We start from the raw sequence: 22512 nt of genomic DNA on the forward strand, positions 1-22512 counted from the left end.
TTGAGAGTTAAATAAAGAGACAGCGTTGAAGACGTGTTTTCTGTTTTTGGGGCAGAGAATTGTCTCTCTTTCTGTCTCTGAAATCAAGTGACCTTGTGTTCATACCTGATTGTCTTTCTAACTTGTCATAAAGATAATGAAGTTTTTCGACACTCATCCGGAGTTTTTATTTTATTGGGAAAAAAATAGTCCTTGACTTTTGAAAATAACCAAATTAGTCTATAAATTTACGAATTGGGAATCTTTTGTCCTAATTTAACTATTGTTAATACAATGCTAACATAAAAACATTAGAGTATTAACTTGGCATTTTCAATGGTAAGATGACATAGCTAAGACATTAGCATGATCAATTATGTGACTTAGATTAGTTAATTAAACTCATTTTGATTAATTGGTTTTGTATTTGTGACTAAATTAATCAAATGAACTAATTTCGCACGTCTATTTAAACATTAAAGTTTTAACTATGTTATTTTACTATTGGCGATATTATGTTGCCATTGTAACGTTTCATGTTAGATAACGATTGTTAAATTAGGGAGCGAATGGATTTTATAAGTTCAGAGATTAATTTGGTCATTTTTAAAAGTCAAATTATCTTGATAAATGATGATTAAAGAAATTTGTTTTTAATTGAACAAAAAAGATAAATTAATTTCTAATATTTTTATAAAGTAATAAAGTTTGTTTTTAATTTTTCTAAAATATAGTATGGCGTCAAACAGTGTTAGTGATTGGATAAAGAACAGAGACTAACGATTAGACTGTTTTGATAATGTCATCGTTTCTTGAGAAACGAAATTGTGTAAAATTTTAGAAGATAATAAACTACATTCTGTGCCTATTTTATTGGATATTAATTTATCTAATATTATAAAAAAAATTAGAAATCAATTTGTCTAATTTTTTTATTAGGAACTTGCACTTTTATTTTATTATATACAAAAATGTACTTTTGTTTATTATATTAAATGATATATGAAACCTAGATTTTATAAATTCTATACCACATCTAATAATAAAGGAAAATCAGTCGGGTCATTATATTCTATAAGTAAAATGAATGCTAAATCTGAATGGAGTGCCTACTCAAGATTGTAGTTTAGGACACACACTGGAACTTGGAGTTGAAACAGAACCTGCAAGTTCATAAAAAAAAAAATTTGCTATTAAAAATATGAAAATAATTTGGTCCATTGAACCAGAGGAACATGCTTACAGATTTCTGCATAACAAGGTTGTTTTGAAACTGGGTCCTCTTCAAATGGGGGTGGGGCTTGGCCGTACACCATATCACAACTCATATCTTCAAAATCTGAGATTAAATTTAGGAAAAGCATGTTAACAATAAATTAAGGAGAGTGCTAGGTAAACAATGATTATCTTGAACAACATGAACAACCACCAATCAAATAAAAACACATTGCACCTCTAAATTACTCACCTAAATTTTAATATTAAAATAACCATCCGTACACCTAGTGAAATGAACATCTGATATATCTTTTATTTAACATTGTTTAATATTTTTATTATCTACCTGTATTTTTCCATAAATTAATTGTATGTGGACCTCATCGCAATAAGAAATTTTGTCCAATGAATCATGATCAAAGACAAGAGAACATACTCGGAATCATTGTCAATGGAAGTCCGAATTCGTTAGTGAAAAAATCTTGGGTAGGAATCTTGCACATATTGACGCACATTCCCACACAGCCACTGTTCTCCAAGTACCTTTGAGGTGAAAAAGTATTAAGACAAGTAGATACACAGATTTATAAAAGAGTAAATACTAAGGAATAAATTATTGAAAAATTTGTAAGTGTACTGTCTTCCCGGTGTTTCAGTGATTTTTAACCGTTGATCTTAATTATAAAAAATATATATAATATATATAGTTAAGATCAACGGTTAAAAATCACTAATATACTACGACGGTACATTTGAAAATCTTTCTAAACTATTTTGTCACCAACAGCAGTCAACTTTTTTAAAACTATTTTGATTATCTTAAATTCTAGATGCAAAATCATAAATCTTTAATTTTAAATTTTAAATTATAAACTTAAATTCTAGAATGAACGATAAATAGGTCTCTGGCTTTTTATCTCAAAGATAAATAAGTGCTCGACTAATTAAAAATGCAAAAACACTCCTCATTTTCTAAAACGCGAGACATTTAAATCCCTCTGGAAAACCGATTTGTTCTTATATATTTTGGACGGAAGGACTTAAATATCTCGTATTTTAAAAGTTAGTGACGTTTTTGTATTTTCAATTAGTCAAAAGACTTATGTATCTTCCAATTAAAAAATTATAAACTTATTTGCCTTTTCCTCCTTTTAAAGGACTAATATTGACCAAAAAATTAGTTCGGTATATTTTCTCTTTACAAAATTGTTTCCAACTTTAACATTTCAGCTATCATTCAATTTACCAACTAATACCTACATGCATGGATGGAAGCACATAGAAGTTATGCACACATTCAATTTCCAATATCATAGCCATAAAATCTACCTGCATTTCTTTATATGGACGCCACTTTTTTGCTTCACCCCATTTACCTCTACTTCCACAACCTAGTACATCTCAAGTATCTAAATATTAATGACAACTCCATCATAGCAGAAAATATAAAAGAATACATAGATTATAGATTAATAAAACTCAACATTATACAAACATCCAAAAAATGGGAAGGCACAATATTAAACTGTTAGGATAAAATTAGTTATTCACTATAGCAGAATCATTGGAAGAACATACAATACTACTTTTTTTTTTTAGTAAAGTATGGTTTTTATCCCAATGTTTGGGGTAAATTCTATTTGTGTCCCTAACGTTTAAATCGTCCTATTTGTATCCCTAACATTTGTAAAAGTGATTCTATATTATCCTGTCATCAATTACACATCATGAGCGCTTTAGTTTGAGTTTTAAAAATATCTTCTTGAAGTTAGAATACAAATGTCTGGGATAGAATCGATGATCTACTCCGAAAAATAGCTCATTAAATGTTGAAACTAATTCCTACAACATTTACATAATTCACTTTTCTATGGACATAATTGAATCTAAATACAAATAGTGGGTATAATATTAAAATCGAACACATCCAAGTGAGACCTAATTCAGAATGAATACATCCAAATGAGAATAATTGAAAAATATAATCTGATTTGTTAGTATAATTGATAGTAGGATAACATTGAATCACTTTTATAAACGTTAAAGATACAAATAGGACGATTTAATCGTTAGGGACACAAATAAGACTTACCCCAAACGTTGGGGACAAAAACGATACTTTACTTTTTTTTTTTTTTTTTAATTATTGACAAACATTACATGTACTCTGCACTCGAGAGGATTCATCAACAACTGAAAACTATTCCTTGTGAATTAGCAAGGATTTTTAGGAATAACTTGAAATTGATTCAACCGAATCAGAACATGTTAGTTTCATAATAATAATATAAGATTCCAATTTCCAAAAGCTCTACTAAAAGAAAATGCAAGAATGTTCATATTTTTACTTTCTCTCTTTACAACATCTGTTCTTGCAACAGAAACATGAGATGATGCATTTGGCTGTCAAAATGAACACATGCATAGAAACAATCACTTGTAACTAATCTAACATTCAAGAAAAGCAAAACTATTATAGTAAAGCGCAAGGCCTCAATCCTCATGGTTCATTTCATTGAATAGAAACTTGAGCCTAGCCTATGCATATCTTAAGATTACTACAAAATTCTAGAACCTTGGAGAATATAGCATGACCCGATTATTAAACGATAAAGTAGGATTTAGTAACTAAATTACCTCAGAAGGCCCAACTAACCAATGGAAAAAAGGCACTGTCAATGCAGCATTAAACTCTGCAGCCCATTTTGTTGGTGGAAACAGTTTCCTGAACTGCAGAAACAACACAAATAAGGCGACTTAACAAACCAACACACAAAACCTATGAAGCACCGACATTTTGCTGAGTTGCCGTGTCTGCGTGTCGGACACATTTCGGACACAACACTCACCGACACTCGTCTGATACGCGTGTCTATTGTCTGCTGTGTTCAAACCGTGTCTCAATAAAAAATAAAAAATTCTTCTTCAGACACACTTGAACACATCTAAATACCATCACGTGTCAACGTGTCCGGTCTTATTCTTAAAATAAATTTAGATATAGTATATATTATTATTTATTAAAATAAAAAATATATTAAATACTTGATATAATTAAAATAAGACATTAAAAATAATTTAAAAAATTAATTTATATTTTAATGTTAATAAAATATTAAAATATCACTACGGTTTATCTAAAAAATACGTGTCCCCGTGTCATGTAAAATTTTAAAATTTACGTATCAGCATGTTCCATATCATGTCGTGTCCAGTATCCATGTCAGTGTCCGCGCATCATAGCACAAAACTTATTAGGCATCTATGGTTTCTTTTACTATATAGCATCACATGTATGGTGCTAACAAAAATAAATTACACCCTCCAGTTTACACATATAATTTTTTGCTAGTACTTAGCTAACAATAATTTGTACCCATATTTATAGACGTTTTACACACAAGAAATATATAGTTTGCACATATATTTATTAGAATTTTACACACATGAATTAATACAGTTTACATTCATTCTTTTCAAATTTTGTACACATAAATTAATAAAATTTATTTGTTAAAGACAATTTAATATTTGTACTGGTTAAATAATGTTAAAAAATTACTTGCCCTAAAGAGTTTCTCTTTCAATATAGAACTTATTATCATGTTTCCGTTCTAATTCTGACACAAGAAGCAGAGTAGAACTTGAATTCAGAACAGAGTTAGAGAGTATACGTAGTGACAAATTAGGCAGATTACTCCATTTCAGCTATTTTTCTCCACTCGTGCTATATACCATCACCAAAATATGGTGCTAACACGGAAATGGATCCTTTCAATTGTAAAAAAAATTGAAGATGTAAAGTGTGATCTCTAACTTTTCATTGTTCTCTCTCATATTTATTCTTAATCCCACTTACAAAATTAATGGTGAGAGATTACACTTTACTCTCTCAATTGTTAAAAAAAATTGAAAGGAACCATTCTCTGCTAACAAATAAATACACTACTTCTGAGTAAATTTCTTTAACTTGTTACTTTAAGATTTTATTGTTTTAATCATACCTTGCACAGATCTAATTATAATAAATAACAAAATAATTAGAATGGCTAGAAAAATAATTACACCTGTTGAAAACTTCATGAATTTTTTAAGAAGTTAGTCAAACTTGTGTTGGTGAAATTTATGAAACTTTTTTAATCCATAAACATTAATTCCCATGTGCTTTTTTAAGTAAATCATCACTAGCAAAGAAAAGGTAGAAAAAAAATTCAGAACACGTCTAGAAAAAAAAAATAAATGGCATAAAAAATAATTAATTAAACAATACTACATGATCAGTAAATATTATCATTTTTAGCTAGTACTTATTCAGTAATAATTTGCATTCATATTTACAAACATTTACACACAAAAACATATAATTTATATTTATATTTATCAAAATTTTACACAGATAAATCAATGCAGCTTGTACTTATAATTTTTTCATATACACATAAATTAACAAAATTTATGCATTAAAAATAATTTAGTATTTATACTAATCAAATAATGACAAAAAAATACTAAAAATTGATGAAAACTCAAGGAGGTGCAATCAATTTTACCTAAGAAGAGTGTTAGGGAGCCAGCACTTTTGTTAAATTTTGGCCAGCACTTAACCATCAAATTCTACACCATTAGATACAATCTCACACTATTAAAAAAATATCATTAATGACTAATTGATGGCTAAAAACTACAAAATCTACTGAGTTCTAGACTTTCTCTTTTACCTAAAGTTTATAAAGAGTCGTCCAATGAAATCAAATCAGTCTCATCATTTAACAGCTCTTAACTATCAACTTCATATTAAGTTGACTGTAAGTTTGTAACTGAGTTCATGTTAAAAATTACTGCCTCAAGAGTTTGTGATTAATTAATTGCGAACCTGAGCAGGCGCACCTGGAGGAAGCATGGACAAGAGAACTTCTCTAACGACTTCCTGCTGCTGAGCACGTGACCTACGCTCCATCACCCTCTTCGACACATTCACAAAGCTCTCGTAGTCATAACCCCAATCCCACAAACCCTTCTTCTCCTTCTCCTCCTTCTTCTTCTTCTCTTTCACAGGTTCTGCAAACTTCTCCATCTTTCTTGCAAACAGAGTCATGAACGCCTTCTCCACCACGCTATCATTGTAACGCGTCTTCTGTCCCAAAGGAGCAGGCTCACCGGAAGGTTCCGCTATCCCACACCACGTCACGTTATTCCTGTTGCCGCCATTGCCATTTCTTACAGTTCTGCGGTGCTGGTGTTGTGGTGAAGGGATTGGAAGCACAACTTGGAAGCTCAGAACCACCATCAATGATTACAGCTTTTTTCACACACAATTTACACAAGATGGAATAATTAATGTTTAATATCATCGCCAATAAGGAATCCAATTTTCAGCGCAAAATATTTTGATTCATATGATGACTTTGAAGGCTATAAGCCACACGTTCCCTTCTTCGTATATTGAAAATAAATTTTGATTGGATGGACCTTATCCACTACAATATTTATTTATTTATTTTTAAATTAAAAGTTAGATTCAAATTCATAATTTTTAAATAAATATAAAAAAATTATGCCATTTAAATTATAGTTCTATGGCTATTACAATATTTATTAGTGGCAACATTTTATTACATAGTGTTTATTCTGATACAGTGTAAGAAAAATAATATATAAAAAATTATGATGTGCACATAAAACACAATCAAAAAAATTATCATGTATAAATATATATAATTTAAATTAATTTTTGTTGTGAACTTTATACTAGAAATAATTTTAATAATTAATTTTAATATATAATTAACATAGTTAAAAAATATTAGTTACATAATATTATGTCAAAGTTATCTATCATATTGAAGAACATTTTTTGTGAAGAGGATAAACTCTCCGTTTTATAATTAAAAAAAGAAATAAACAAATAAAATAACATGTATACTGCATACTGTTTTAAATTTTTATTATTTATCGAAAATAATTTTCAAATTTATTTGTGTTTAAAAAGTTCAAAAAAAAAATTTTTAACTAATTTTTATCCAACTTTGTAATTTCTCTCTCTATTTTACTTTCCTATTCCTCTCTTAATGGTCCGAAAAAAAAATTAATTTCTTGTTTTCCTAACAGAATTAGTTCTCTAATTAGTTGGACTTATTTATAAAAGATGACTTTTATAATGTCTATGACTATAGTTGTCTATGGTTTTTATTGTTTCATAAACTTCTCGCTTTTTTATTTAAATATGTACGAGAAAATTATTATTTTTCAGAATGTGTATGGATGAAAAGTTTGTATAAAATACGCATGACCATTTTAGGAGTATCACCCACAAAATAAAATTACACTCCATTTTAAACTAGGTGCACACGAAATAGAGAATTCATGTTACCTTCGTCAGCCACGAAATAGAGCTACCATATTAGCCAAAGCAGACGCAAAATGGAGCTAGGGTAGACGCGAAATGTGGCGTGTCAGGACCGCATTCCAAGTCGTGAATGCTGTAGATGAAGTGGTGAACTCAGGTGGGGCACACACGAAATGGGCACCAGATTCTGGTGTACCACACACAAAATGAGCCAACTAAGCGTGTACCGCACAAGAAATGGAACCAAAGTTAGCCTATATAAACCCTGCTCCAGCAGAAGTGATGCCACAACTCCAATTCACCCTTCTTCTACTTTCTCTTTCTCTTTGTGAAACCCATTTTCATAAAACTTGATATCATCAACTTTTGTTGTGGAAATGGCTTTTGAACACATATATTTTATCGTATATCTGAATGGAGAAATTTCTCATACAGTTGACGGTGTAACATTTATGTGTGATGACCCACTTTGGATAATGATTCCTCTGCAATCATCTTTGCAACAACTAAAAAATTTGATTCTGATGAACACTGGGTTGGTTGGAAAAAAAGAGATCAGTAACCTCGCTTACAGGATGCCAGTTGCGGTAGCCAGTTCGTTTGCTTATCAGAAAATGCAGATTAAATCGGACCATCATGTTTCGATGATATGAAGCATCTATTCGATGGAACTTTGTGTGAAGCTTCAAGATGTCGGGGGTAACTCATCTAGTTTGAATAACGTGGAGGAAATTCGAAATTTCGATACGGCTGAAGCCATTCCCTTTCCGGAGATTGGTAGGGCTCGTAGTCCCACTTTTAACGCCTTCGTGACGCCAGAACAGAATGCAAAAAATTCTCACGGACGTCCCATCCTCACCACCCATGCTGCATCCCCGGAAGGTATTGCTGACAGATTGGCAAACTCGTATGATGAAGATGAGATTGAGAATGATAGCGATGAGGAAGCAAAAGTTATTCCTGAAATCCAACCGCTTCATGATACTGAGCAACTATGCTTTGACCGGTGAAATGGAGTTGGAGATTAGCTTGAAGTTCCAGAATAGAGAAACAGCGATGCTTGCTGTTAAGAACTACAACATTCGTAGAAGTGCATAATACAAAGTGGTAGAATCAGATCAAACTCAGTATGTATGTCGATGCAAATTTTTTGGTGACCAATGTCGTTGGATGGTAAGGGTTGTAAAGACGAGGGCTTCGAGATTTCGGGAAATCTAAAAATATCATGGGCCTCACAGTTGTATGGCAACTGCAACGTCGCAAGATCATGCTCAACTTGATAGTAATGTCATATGTCAGCATATATTCCCCATGGTTCAGGCAGATGCGACCATTTGCATTAAGGTGTTGTAGGGTTCTGTAGAGTCAGCGTACGGATACAAGGTGTCTTATAAGAAGGTTTGGCTAGTGAAGCAAAAGGCAATAGCCAGAATCTATGGAGACTGGGATGACTTATACAACCAGCTGCAGAGATATTTCAACGTGTTGCAAACTTTCATTCCAGGTATGAAATACATGTGACATTATTCGGTTTTTGATGTTGTTTGCGTTCGTTACTCTATTTTGATAACTATGCGTAATCGTGTTAGGTACAATTGTCGATCTACAAACCCGACCGTACTACGTGGGAAACACGCTAGACCGTGACAGTGTCATGTTTCAACAAGTATTATGGCCATTCCTATCGTGTGTTGAAGCATGCAAACACTGCAAGCCACTGGTTTCAGTTGACGGAACACACTTGTGTGGTAAGTACACAGGCACCCTATTGATGGGAATAGTACAGGATGAAAACAACAACATACTGCTCATAGCTTTCGTGCTTGTCGAAAGGGAGAATACAGACCCGTGGTACTTCTTTCTTACCCACCTAAAGAGGCATATAGCGACAAAGCCGGGAATTCTGCTTATCTCTGATAGGCATGCAGTTATAAAGGCTGTGTTGGAGCGAGATGGGTGTGGATGGAAACACAATGTTTATTGTGTCAGACATATTGCCTCTAACTTTGCAACAAACTTCAAGAGCAAGGAAGCAAAAGGGCACCTCGTCAACGCGACATACTCGAAAATGCAAGAGCAGGCGCAATACTACCTTGAGTTAATTAGTGGCAAGGATCCGGCCACGTCTCCGGCAATGATGACTTAGATTAGAGGGTTAGAGCCGTCGAAATGGCTACAACACCACAATACAACCTATTAAAATTTTCTTCCACATTGATTCCACTACTACTCATTTTAATAAATAATAAATTTTTTTCTCCTCAATATATTTTTTTTTACCACACCAGAAAAAAAAAAAAAAACACCACACTTTTTCTCTCCTATTTCCCTACCATCCGAATTGGTCCCCTCCCCTTCACCCCATTTATATTGATGCAGCCACAACCCTCCAACCCATTGCTTCCCAAACCATCCACTGCATGCTCGTACGGGAACTGTCACTACTGAAACTTGTTGCCATTACTGCCACCATCCCCATTTCGTGTGCGCCGGTCCTAGAGTGGGCCATTTCGTGGCCGCCGCCAGTGAGGTCTCCACTTTGCCTGTGTCCGCCTCGAGTTCGTCCAATTCGTGGTTGGTGACCTTGATTTCCTCCATTTCGTGTCTGCCTCACTTGGAATGGGGTGTCAGATGCGCACAGCGGCCATTGCATCCATTTCGTGTGCACCTAGCTTGAAATGGAGTGTAATTCCAATTCGTGGGTGACACCCTTGAGATGGCTATGCGCATTTTGTGTAAACTTTTCATCCATGTACATTTTGAGAAATAATGATTTTTTCATACATATTTAAATAAAAAAACCTAAACTTCTTATATATAGCAACAGTTTATACTTGATGACACCTTTCTCTTTTTTGTTTTTTTTTTATTTATTTTCTTTATTTAGTTTTGATACCATAATTTTGGAATAATATTTTTTAAAATATTATTCAATTTTATTTACTAAAGATTTATTTTCTTCATTATTAAATTATTTTCTATTTTTTCCTTTATTCATTTTATAGCATGTATGTGTTAATATTTTTCCAAGAAAGTCACTTATGGTATTAGCTGAGGATCATGTGTATGGTTAAGAAATATAGGTATGTCATAGTTTTCGATTCCTTGAATAAAAATTATAATAAAATAAATATTTTGTATACACTTATTTATTTTTATGAAATTCTTTCTTGAAAACTAATATTAGTGAAAATTATATTTTTTTTAAATAAGTTATTTGAGATAATTTAACAATTCATTCTTTTAACTCTTCAAGCCTAATAGATAATTTTATAATATTATTTCTCATCATTTTAAGAATACATTTTTTATTGCTGTTAAAGTTTCATAGCTATCATAATTAAGAACTAACAATAGACATTTATCATATAGGCCAATTTTATAAAATGTATGAGTTAGACTAGGGGTGTTCATGGTTTGGTTAATCTAAAAACCAAACCAATTTTTTGGTTAACCAAAAATATAGTATTGGTTAATTAACCAAATTGGTTTTATATTATAAAACCGGTTATTAACCGGTTAGTAAAATTCAAAATCGATTTTTAACCGGTTATTAAAATAAAAACCGGTTTTAAAAAATTAACCGGTTTTTATATAGAAAAAACCGGTTTTATATCAGAAAAGTGGTTTTTATATTAAAAAACTGGTTTTTATATCAAAAAACCGGTTTTTACACTAAAAAACCGGTTTTTAAACTAAAAAATTGGTTTTTAAACCAAAAAATTAGTTTTTACACCCAAAAACCAATTTTTACACAAAAATTAATATTTTTACATACAAAAACCCAAATTTTTTATCTTTTTTCTTTTAAATTGATTTTTTTAATCTAAAAATTAATTTTTTTTCTTTCTAAATAATACAAGTAACATCAATCCGAGAAATATCAACAAAATAAGTTAAAATTTGACTTAAATCCATGATGTTAAAAATTGGATTGAATTGACCGGTTTAATTGGAATCAACACAAAAGCATAGACATGGTAAATTTTGTCAAGGAAATTGAACTAACACTTTACCACCTGACATGTATGTTACATCACAGTGATCACAAAAACAACTCACAAAACTTATCATTCTCCAATGTCCTTGAGTATCAATCGACAATAAAATGTCAACCTCAATAATAATTACTTTTCTAAACTTTTGGTGGCAATACTTATCACATACACCAAGAGCAAAGAAGGTATAAGGCACATTGGGATCAAACTCTTCATTCCCAATGGCACTTCAAAAGGCTTCTTCAACAATGAAAATTTTCTCCTAAGCCAAAGAAACGATGCAAATTCCAACCGCAAAAAATGACATTGTAACTGCTATAATTGTTGACACCAATATCCCCATCCAAGGAGTACAGAATTTCTTTGATCTATCAGACTATCACCAAACATAAACATAAACAAGTCTAATCATATATGGAAAAGCAAGTCTAATCTCTTTACCACCTAAGTGTTTAGAATAACTAAAGAAAACAAACAATCAGACTTTCTAGTCATCCTCAAGCGCAATTGAACCTGGACCCACTGAACAAGTAATGTCCTCTGATAAAATCAAATCTGCACACAAAAAAAACTATAATTATAACTTTTAAAAAATTATAATTATAAGTTAAACTAAAACATTTTCTAAGTAAATCATATGATATATTTAAGAAACATTTAATATTCAATTTACCTTGCTCGACCTTTTCAAGCTCTTCGAAATTCTCAGGTGCAAGAGAAGAGAAAAAGTCTCCTTTAAGCCAATCTTCGGTACATACAAGGGCTTCTACCATCTTAGGAGTCAATGAGCTACGATATTGATCGATGATTCTTCCCCCCATACTAAAAGCAGACTCGGAAGCTACTGTTGAAACTGGTATAGCCAATATGTCCCGTGCCATATTTGCTAGGACGGAAAACCGATTCGAGTTAACCTTCCACCATCCAAGAATATCCAAAGGCTTATCATCTGGCTCACAGTCTTCATTCAAATAACGATCAAGCTCAGATTTAAGATTGGATTTGCGACCGGTTGATCGGCGATATAACCCCATATCATAAATGTCTTTGGCTTTATCACTTGGACTCGGTTGGGAGAGGGTATCATCTTGGTTTCCTTCATCTGCACCTTGATATAAATTATAAAGTGAATGAAGACAAGAAGACAACTTTGTCTTCAATTCACCGCCCACTTCCGCACCAAAAGAATTAACTAGGCACCACTCAACATAATCCAACTTATGGCAAGGATCTAGAACTACGGCAATTAACAACAACATGTTAATAGTTTTTGCATTTCCCCAATACTTGTTGTATTTTGCTTTCATCTTACTTGCCATAAGACTTATGCTCAAATCATCATCATCACGATATTGTTGAATCCTCCTTCCAAGAGCAAACACTTCTTTCATGTATAAGTTACTAGTGACATAAGAGGATCCAGAGATGCGAAGTGTAGCATCGTAAAACATCTCTAAAAATGGTAAGACGGACTTAGCATAATCCCAATCTTGAATTGAAGGTACCCCTCTTCCCTTGTTTAATTCTTCAACAAATTTTTTGTCTTGCATCTCTAATAGCTCAAATGCCTTCTGATGCTTTAAAGCTGCTACTAGCATTAAGTATGTAGAGTTCCATCGCGTTTCAACATCTATGCAAACAAGACTCTTATGTGGAATATTCTCTTGTGCAATACATGCCTTGAACCTAGCTAATCTTGAATTTGAGGATCTAACATACTTCACAGCATCCCGAATTTTGGCGACCGAATCATCAATCTCCTTCAATCCATCCTTCACAATCAGGTTTAAAATATGCGCACAACACCGCATATGGAGATACTCCCCATTCAAAATTGAACTCTTCCAAGAAATCAGCCTTTTTTTTAAATACATAACTCCTACATCGTTGGACGATGCATTATCAACTGTCAAACTCAAGATCTTGTTCAACTTCCAGCTATTCAAGCAAGCTTCAACATTTTGAGCCATAATCTCTCCCGTGTGGCCGGTGACTTGGCAAAAATTTAGTATTTTCTTTTGCAACTTCCAGTCCACATCAATGAAATGAACCGTCAAACACATATACGCCATATTCTGACACGAACTCCAGTTATCAGTTGTAAGACAAACTCTTCCTCCATATTTGGAAAAGTATTTTTGAAGTTGAACCTTCTTTGTTTCATAGAACATCAAGATGTCACGTGCCAATGTAATACGTGAAAGAGTGTTGAATCCTGGTTGCAGAGCCGCCGAATATTCTTTGAAACCTTGACTTTCTACAAATCGAAAAGGAAGCTCCTCGCGAATAAACATTGATATCAATTTTTTCCGGGCATATTCTGCATCAAACCTACCCACTTGTGCTTCTGGGCTAGGCGATGTGCCTGTTTTCTGTCGTTTGCCTCTATCTGAACCGGGATTGCTTATGCAAATTTTTAAATGTGATCTCATTGCACTTGTTCCATTCCCGCACTTGATCACTTTCAAACAGTGTTGACATTGAGCCTTATTTTCATCATCAGATGTTCTCTTGAACCAGTAATTATGTATTTTAACAAATATCCAGTGAAGAATGCCTATATCTCTTATCCAAAACCAAAACCAAATATTTGATGTCAAACAGATAAGTTGATGCTTATAGTGAGTCTCATGCTTTGCATTGTAACCTTTTTTTTTTTTTCAAGGTATCTTTCAATTCCACAGGCCAAAAAATCAGAATTTGACATCATTAAAAACATTTTTAGCACCAATTTTTGTCATTGAATGTCACCTAGAATCTTTGAAGATAAGACAAAGTGATCAATATAAAATTTTCCTTTCCAATAACTCTAAATTTATTCCAATCTAATTATGTAACTTTTTATGAAGCATCTTATCTTAACAGTGTACATATATTGCATCACCAAATTCAAACAAAACATGTTAAAATCCCGTTGAATATCAAAACTAATTATACTCAAAATAAATATAAAATCTAAAATTAATTAAAAATTCATGAAGTGTGGGAGAAATTTACTCAAAATGTAACAAATAAATTCAAGGGTAAAGTATTAAATTGGTCTCCTATGTTTTGAACGTAATCCTGTTTTAGTCTTTAAAATTTAAAGTGTCCTATTTGAACTCAATAAAGTTTCATTTAGTTTCAATATAATCTCACAGTGAGTTTAAAGTTAAATAAATAACAGAATGTCCTACATGACAGCAGTACAAGAACAATGTCGATAATCTGAAAAATAAGTACAAGTTCTAGAGACACAAAATCAACTGTAAATGTATCAATACATTTATTTATCATTCTTCTTGCAATTTAAATAAAATATTTTCTATACAACTAAAGAGAATGATAAATAAATGTATTGACACATCCACGGTTGATTTTGTGCCTCTGGAGCCAGTACTTGTTCTCCAAATTATCGAACTTGTTCTTGTATTGCTGTTATGTAGGACATTCCGTTACTTATTTAACTTTGACCTCATGGTAGAATTATATTGAAGTTAAATAAACTTTTTTTTGAATAAAAATAAGACACTTCAAACTTTAAAAATCAAAACAAAATTACACCCAAATATAAAAACCAATTTAATACTTTATCCTAAATCCAATTATTATCTTAGAATTTGGATTCTATCACTTCTTTTAGGACGATAGCAATGGACTTAAGTTCTTACCCGGACTTCAAACCATGAACTTCATGCCAGGTGCATTGATCCTGTATTGTTTGTCTTGTCTTGGGACTTGGGAGGCACCATGATGTTTCCAATATTCTCCCATTTAAATTTATATGTGCATGCCAAAAGTAATTCCCAAGCATTAATGAGGTAAATCCTAATCTAGTGCAGAAAGATTCAGACTCTTGATAAGAGTTAATTTTAAAGTAGCCCCTAAACTTATATTTGAGTTTTAAAATAATTTTTAAAGTTAATAATTACTTAAATTTGTCTTCAAAATTGTCCTTCGAAATTTATAGTAGTCTCTAAAATAATTTCCGTCCATCATTGTCATTGGAGAGGACTGAAATAATTTCCCCAACCCTACTCTCTCACACTCACCACTCAACACTACTCTCTCACTCACAATGGCAGAGGCAAGCTTTCCTCAACCCTCTCTGTCGCCAGCTCTCGTCGGCCTCCGTCTCGAAAACACACCCAACCAGATGGGACCTTAGTTGCAACTCGATATTACATCCCTCCGCTTCAGATGAATTTAGACGCTGCTCCTTGGTTGATGGTGAGGCGTTGCGATGACGTTTAAATCTCCGTCGGCTGCCGCTGCTATCTCCTCCTCCATTCTGACCTCAACAATTTCACTGTTGTCCTGGGTCTCGTCATGTTTCTTTTGCATTGCCCTCCTCCCCTCTACTACATCGATCTCCGCCTGAAGCTCCGCCGCCTTCTATTTTTGTGACCTCCACGACTCCTACCGAAGAGAGATGATGCTAATTTTGCCCGATTTTGTCCATGGCGTCGCTCGATTTGCTCGTCGTCTATGCTCTTCTCTTGTCTCCTCTCTATCTCCTTGTGCCTCCCCCTTTTTTTCTCTGGTCCGATTCTCTCTCTTTCTCTCTCTCTCCCTCTCTTGTGATTGTTGCTGTTTAGGTTGATGATATTTGCTATTTAGGACAAGGAAAAGGCGTAATGGTAAAAATGAGGGATGGTGGTGATAGAGAAAGATAGATCGATAGATCAGAAGTTGCAGAGAGAGAGAGAGAGAGAGAGAGAGAGAGAGAGAGAGAGAGAGAGAGAGAGAGAGAGAGAGAGAGAGAGAGAGAGAGAGAGAGAGAGAGAGGAAGAAGAGGAGGAGAAAGGAGAGAGTTAATGGTAGGGTGAAGTGTGGTTTCTTGATGTGGTGATGATGATGATGTCGAGAGTGGTGGCTGTTGGGGGAGAGGTGAAGGTGGTGTGATGAATGATGGTGTGAGTGGTAAAGAAAGAAAGCAAACGACGACGTTTCAGGTCCAGTCCAATGGCAAGGATGGGTGGAAATTATTTTAAGGACTACTATGAGTTTTGGAGGACAATTTCAGTGATAAATTTGAGTAATTATTAACTTCAGGAATCACTTTGAGGCTCGAGTGCAAGTTCAGGGACTATTTTGAGATTTAACTCCGTTGATAAAATAGTAGTTGAAAAATATTATTGGCAAAAAAAATTCTTAAGACAAAATCAATTTTAACAAAAGTGACTGATCGTCAATTAAATTATCTGGAGTTAAGATTAAATACTGACGTGTTAGTTAACAATTATGATAATTATAAAAGTTACCATACTTTTAATTTTTATAATTTTAAAAATACCCAAATTTCAATTTTCTAAAAATCCTAATCATCCCCACCACCCTAAACCTTTTGCAACTTCCAACTCCAAAAGGTTAAAACCCACTTCCATCGAGTTAATACTCAAATTGGCCCCTGAAATTTGACCCCCGACTCAATTTAGCTCTCAAGGTTTCAATTAACTCTAATTGTACCCTGAAATTTTGGCCCATGCCTCAATTTGGCCCTTCTGTCATTATCCATCACCGAAAAGCTGACTTGGCAATTTTAGTTGACACCTGGCACCCTAGCAGTTAGATGACGTGGCAAAATATTTGAAGGCATCAATTTAACCCCTAAAAATTTCAAATAAAACCTAGAAGTCCCAATTTTCCCAAATCGCAAGAGTGTCTCCAAGAGTTGAGAAGAATGTTGGGGAGCAGCAGCCAAGGCTCAGGTAGCTCTAGTAGAGCTCGTTCACATAGTGGCTGGGTGAAGAACGCACACCGTGACAGAGGTGGGAAGGTTCCGCATTCGTGCGGTTGTGGATTGCGTCCTATTCTTCGGTGGTCTGGGACGGATTCCAATCCAGAAAGATCATTCTATGGATGCTCTAACTATAATGTGAGTTGGTTGAATTGTTGCAAGTTGATTGTGTGTCTTATTTCTCAAATTCTTGTTGGTTTTGTAGTTGTTCTTCCTCTCAATTTTTTTTGGATTTTTGGTGTTGTAGACTATCGGTAAGAGATGGTGCAACTTTTTTAAATGGGCAGATGTTGAAGAAGAAGAAGCCATAGTTGGCAGAAATGAAAGTTCAGTTAGTGAAGACCATTGGAAAATATCTCTGGGATGAAAAATTAGTGCAGTTGAAGTTGAAATTAGAATATTAAAAATGTGGAATATTATGTTGTTTATGTTTGTTATTATTTTTAGAATTGTGATTGTAGTTTATGGATTAGGTGGGATGAAATATATGTAACTGTGATATCAGTTATGTGAATGAAGTATTGTTATGTATTTAATGACAAAATAGAAATAGAATTTTATGTTCTCTTGGTAATGATATATCCTATAAAAATTCTTTAAAACTGAGATTATATAAAAAAGGAGGTATAACTTATAACCAAATAAGTATCAAAAGAGCATAGTTTGATCAAATTGGTCAAGCTGTTATGAATCTGTATATGAAGATAAGATCAGGAGCTGGCTCTAATAACTATATATGTAGTATGCACTTCCATTAGTGAATAAATTTAAGTGTATAGTTCATTTGTGAAAATATTAAATACAAAATAATAACTTCGGCTCTCAATGATTATCTTCTTTGTTCCCATGAAAACAAAAATAGATGAGATGTTATGACAAAAGAAAATCTAATAAAACCTTTTGTGGTTCTTGCACTTGACAGAGGAGCCACAAATAAGTAATTCATTAAGTAATTCATAGTCATTAATCATTGTCAATATCACAGCATTAGCAATAGCAGTATCTGTGTCATACTTTAAATACCCTAGATAACATAGTTTCAAAATATCCTAAACCAAAACAGATTACTCTACATAACATAGTAACAAAATATCAAAAGAGCATAGTTTGATCAAATGCTCTCTACAAAATATGTTCTACACAACTTCCAGTCAACATTGCAAATCGTTTTCTATTTTGTTGTTGGTGGTTTGAAGCCCGAGATGGGGACGAATGTCATAAACTCTGCCAAGCGTGCAGTTATCCCAGAACTTACTCCTTGCATTGGGTCCACCTTGGAAGTTGTTTTCTTCTTAGATTGCAGCTTGTCAGGCCTTGTCACTTGTTGTGGAGGTGGAGGTGGGTCTGATGGAGGGACCTAGTGAAATTGTTAACAGAATTAATGACCAATACAACCCAATAAAAGCCAATCAATATATTATCAAATAGTATCAATCAATTGGATCTACCCAACATTTACTCGTGTTTTATAAACCAATACAAACCAATTAATAATTAATCAATTATTAGAAACCAATCACTACCTGTTCCTGATTTTCTGGCTGTGAGTAAGTAGGTTGGGTGAGTACAATCTCTGAAGCATTTGCATCATCAACAGCTTGTCCTGGTGCTAATGGAGCATTTTCATTAATCTCAGCAGCTTGGGTGTCAGTAGTAGCAGCATTTGCTGGATCTGTAGTCTCTCCAACTTTAGAACCTTTTCTTTTGCAACAACAGTCGCTGCTGCATTAACAAGGGCACTAGCAAGGTCATCAGATTTCTTATGAGCGCAACTCCTCCTTGTATGCCCTCTCGTACCACAGTAAGTACATGTGAATTCTTTGTATTTTCTCTTCAACTTGGTTTCAGTTTTTGACTTCTTAACACCAGATGGCTCTTCATCAGCGTCCTTCCGTCTTTTTTGGGTTATTGGCCCTGGCTTTCACTTCATTTTAGGTGCATGAGGCCTATTGTGTTCACTTCTCTCCCAAAGATCCTGTCCTGGTATTGGATTGAGAGAGTGCTTGTAGGTATCTCTATAGGCTTCCATGGTCAGCCAATGATGACAAAAATCCTCAGGATTTCGATTTATCCTGGAAATGGCTGCACATGCATGGACACACGGCATGCCTACAAAGACAGATGTTATGAAACAGTATCCAACAAATAGAAATAATCAATTATTGGCTACCTCAGTATCTAATCTAAACAGTATCCAGTCACTATCTAATCTAAACTATGTTTAACCAAATGATACAAACAAATAGAAATAAGCAATTATTGGCTACCTCAGTACCTATTATTTGTCAAAACCTACAAGTGCATATGCTCTTTCCTAAGTCAGCAGCCATGTTGGTAGGCCAACCGTGGATCTCAAATCTTTGATACTCTTCATCTCCACTCCAGATCGGTGTCCATTTTTGAGATTCTTTCCGGATTTTCTGCAATCTACTATGTTGGATTGGTGGGAGCTTACCAACATGGTGGGATAACTTGACCTTGTTTTTTTGCAATGGACCGCATCGCAAACATCCGAACCTCTTCTAACAAGGTGATTATTGGCTTAGCTTTGTATTCCTTGATCCTCGAGTTAAAAACCTCGCAAGTATTGTTACAAATGTTATCAATTTTTTTATCGTGTCAGAAATATGCCCTAGTCCATGCTTCTCTAGGCCACTTATCCAAATATGCCCAAGATCCCTTGTTGAGTCTCTTTAACCTATCCATCTTCTGATCAAAACCATGGCGAGTTGTTTCCCTAGCACACTCCCATAATAGTCCTCTGTACTCCTGCTCTTTCCACAGTTTGTTAAAATTCTTCCATAGATGCCAGACACAGAATCGATGGTGTACATTAGGCATGAGCTCCTTTACTGTTGAAGCCAAACCCTGAACCAGTAACACATAAAATTTCAATTATTGTGCCTCAAACAGACCCCCAAATATATTAAGTGACCTAAAACAAACCCTCGCAACGAATACATTTACTCATTTATCTTTTGCATGTCTGACATAAAATCCCATTTGTATGAATTGATTATACAAATACATTTACTAATCACAGTCCTCACAGCAGGTATAAATTGATTATACAAATACATTTACTCATTTACCTTTTGCATGTCTGACATAAAAGCCCATTTGTTAGCCATGTAGTCACCCAAGTCATCAAGCAGCAGGTCCAAAAACCACCTCTCATACATACATTTTTTCAAATATAGGATCATCCCCTTGAAGATATGTACCAATCTTTATTGTTGAACCAGGATTACTCTTGAGTAGAGTTTCTGCATAATCTCTAACCAAATCATACTGGGCAGTTGCATCACCGTAAACAATATTTCTTGCGTCCATTAAAGCTCTGGTTAGTGATGATTTGTTTAGGTCCAGGTCACACCTTCTCCTGAAATATGCTTTAGCCTCACTGTGCTTTAAGCTCGGATACCTCCTCAATTTCTTTACCAACTTGCCAGCAAGCCATCTCCTGTTGGCTGCCCTGTTTTTGCTCACCCTAAGATATATGTGTTCATTCTTAAATGTTTTTAATTGCCAGCATGTCTCCTCAGAATCCCTGGATGCATAAGCAACCCATGGACATCTAACCATAGCCTCATCTTCTCCAATTGTCCACTTGCAAATAGCTCTGACTCTGTAACTCTCATTCCTTCTAAATTTAATCTCCCTACCCTCTTGAATGGTGAATTCTCTCACAGCATCCATAAATTCATTCTTGTTACTGAACTTCAGTCCAACTTGTAGCTTTAGTTCACCGAATCGGCCACCCTCGGAGAAGATTGGGTGCACATCATCAGCATGATCATCATTACTCCACTCCTCATCTGAGTTTGGGGGGTTTTCAATTCTTCAGACTTTCAAGAGTCGTTTCCATCAGAATCATCGTGAATTGGATCATATGCATCATAATATTCTTGGTTGTTTTCTCTGTTGCCCAGCACTTGCACCCAATCTACTTCTTCATCAGAATTCTCCACAACCAGACCGTCATCTTCCTCTACTATTTTTTTCCTTGCCCTTCTTCCAGGCAGCACCTGGATCATGCTTCAACTTAAATTCCCTCAACCTACCTGGCGAAAGACCACCTTCAATATCTGATTCAATAGAACTATCTTGTGGTCCAGGCTTGTATAGACTGTCTTTTGCAGATTCGTACAAGTCATGTGAGTCACTGTCACTGCAATTGCTGTCATCGAGACTTACATAGGTTTTCTTGCTGCCAGTATCTTGTTTTTGTCTCACTACTCTTCCTTTTAGTCTGGCAGAGGATTTTGTTGCAGTATGAATTGATTTGGATGAAGTGGCTTTAGATTTGGGGGCTGATTTGGGTGTTGGATTGGGCTTGGATGCTGATTTGGGTGTTGGATTGGGTTTGGACCCGGACTTGGGTGTGGACTTAGTTGTATTTGATGTGAGATTGGGTTGAGGTGCTGGTTTGGATGTGGACTTGGGCTTAGGTCCTGGTTTGGGTATGGGCTTAGGTGTTTCCTTAGGTGCAGGTTTGGGCTTAGGTGTATGCTTAGGTTTCTCCTTAGTTGCTGGCCTGGGCTTAGGTATGAGTTTAGGTGCTGGTTTTGGTTGGGGTATCTCCTTCAACAGGGGGGTGGAAGCAGATGCAGGTAGGGACTTGGATGATGCGTTAGAAGGGCCTTCACTTGTGCTGTTGATGGGTGATTTGATATGGGATGGAATGGTTGGTGTATCATTCTTTGGGCTAGGTGTGGTCCCTTTGACATCGTTTTCTACACCAGTAGCATTGGGTGTTAGCTCTATCAATTCAGGTGCTTCTTCCTCTACCATGGGTTGGGAAACTCCATGCTCATAGTATATGTGCACTCTTCCCCCATTGTTCTTTGCATAGAAGCACATCTCTACTAGCTCTTTGTCATGACTTAGTGCTCGCAGTCCACTCTTCATAGGTCTACCAGGAACAAGCCACCAACACTCAACCATGTTATCATAACCTAGGACCTTGTAGTAGTCTCTCAGTGAAAATACATCTAATACATCATCATCCAGCCCAGTCAACTCATCAGTGTGATCATTGTCATAAACCAAATTGCCATTTGGTTTGGTGACAAAACTGCCTCCATGATGATACACAATCGTTATACCTTCATCCATCTATAAATAAGATTCAGGAGACACAATGATTAAAAACAACACTAACTTCAATAAATTGAAAATAGTAATTCAGATTACAGACAATTCAGTTGGGGCTTAGTTCTAATATATTAAACAAATTAATCAATTAAAAG

General features: G+C 34.5%; 2 protein-coding genes across 2 annotated transcripts; one reads left to right on the forward strand and one right to left on the reverse strand.

Moving 5' to 3' along the window:
• Positions 1 to 886: 886 nt before the first annotated feature.
• Positions 887 to 6668, reverse strand: LOC112740863 (beta-carotene isomerase D27, chloroplastic). Its single transcript, XM_025789545.3, has 6 exons — positions 6071 to 6668; positions 3835 to 3927; positions 2527 to 2588; positions 1634 to 1740; positions 1223 to 1318; positions 887 to 1142 (listed from the first exon to the last, which is right to left on the reverse strand). Exons 1-6 carry the CDS (start codon positions 6482 to 6484, stop codon positions 1093 to 1095), a joined length of 822 nt encoding a protein of 273 aa, XP_025645330.1. The 5' UTR covers positions 6485 to 6668; the 3' UTR covers positions 887 to 1092.
• A 2035-nt stretch (positions 6669 to 8703) lies between these two features.
• On the forward strand, positions 8704 to 9689 carry LOC140178397 (uncharacterized). The gene is made up of 3 exons (XM_072215315.1): positions 8704 to 8788; positions 8907 to 9047; positions 9133 to 9689. Exons 1-3 carry the CDS (start codon positions 8704 to 8706, stop codon positions 9687 to 9689), a joined length of 783 nt encoding a protein of 260 aa, XP_072071416.1.
• Positions 9690 to 22512: the final 12823 nt, after the last annotated feature.

Source organism: Arachis hypogaea, chromosome 14 (genome assembly GCF_003086295.3).
Source record: "Arachis hypogaea cultivar Tifrunner chromosome 14, arahy.Tifrunner.gnm2.J5K5, whole genome shotgun sequence".
Classification (NCBI taxonomy): domain Eukaryota; kingdom Viridiplantae; phylum Streptophyta; class Magnoliopsida; order Fabales; family Fabaceae; genus Arachis; species Arachis hypogaea.

Excerpts from the sequence above, each read along its gene's own strand:
- LOC140178397 (XM_072215315.1), top strand. The coding sequence starts at position 8,704 with ATGTCGTTGGATGGTAAGGGTTGTAAAGACGAGGGCTTCGAGATTTCG. Across the intron at positions 8,789-8,906 it reads ATGGGCCTCACAGTTGTATG|AGTCAGCGTACGGATACAAG; the intron begins GCAACTGCAACG and ends AGGGTTCTGTAG. Across the intron at positions 9,048-9,132 it reads GTTGCAAACTTTCATTCCAG|GTACAATTGTCGATCTACAA; the intron begins GTATGAAATACA and ends TAATCGTGTTAG.
- LOC112740863 (XM_025789545.3), bottom strand. The coding sequence starts at position 6,484 with ATGGTGGTTCTGAGCTTCCAAGTTGTGCTTCCAATCCCTTCACCACAA. Across the intron at positions 3,928-6,070 it reads CTCCAGGTGCGCCTGCTCAG|TTCAGGAAACTGTTTCCACC; the intron begins GTTCGCAATTAA and ends TTGTTTCTGCAG. Across the intron at positions 1,143-1,222 it reads ACCTTGTTATGCAGAAATCT|GTTCTGTTTCAACTCCAAGT; the intron begins GTAAGCATGTTC and ends ATGAACTTGCAG.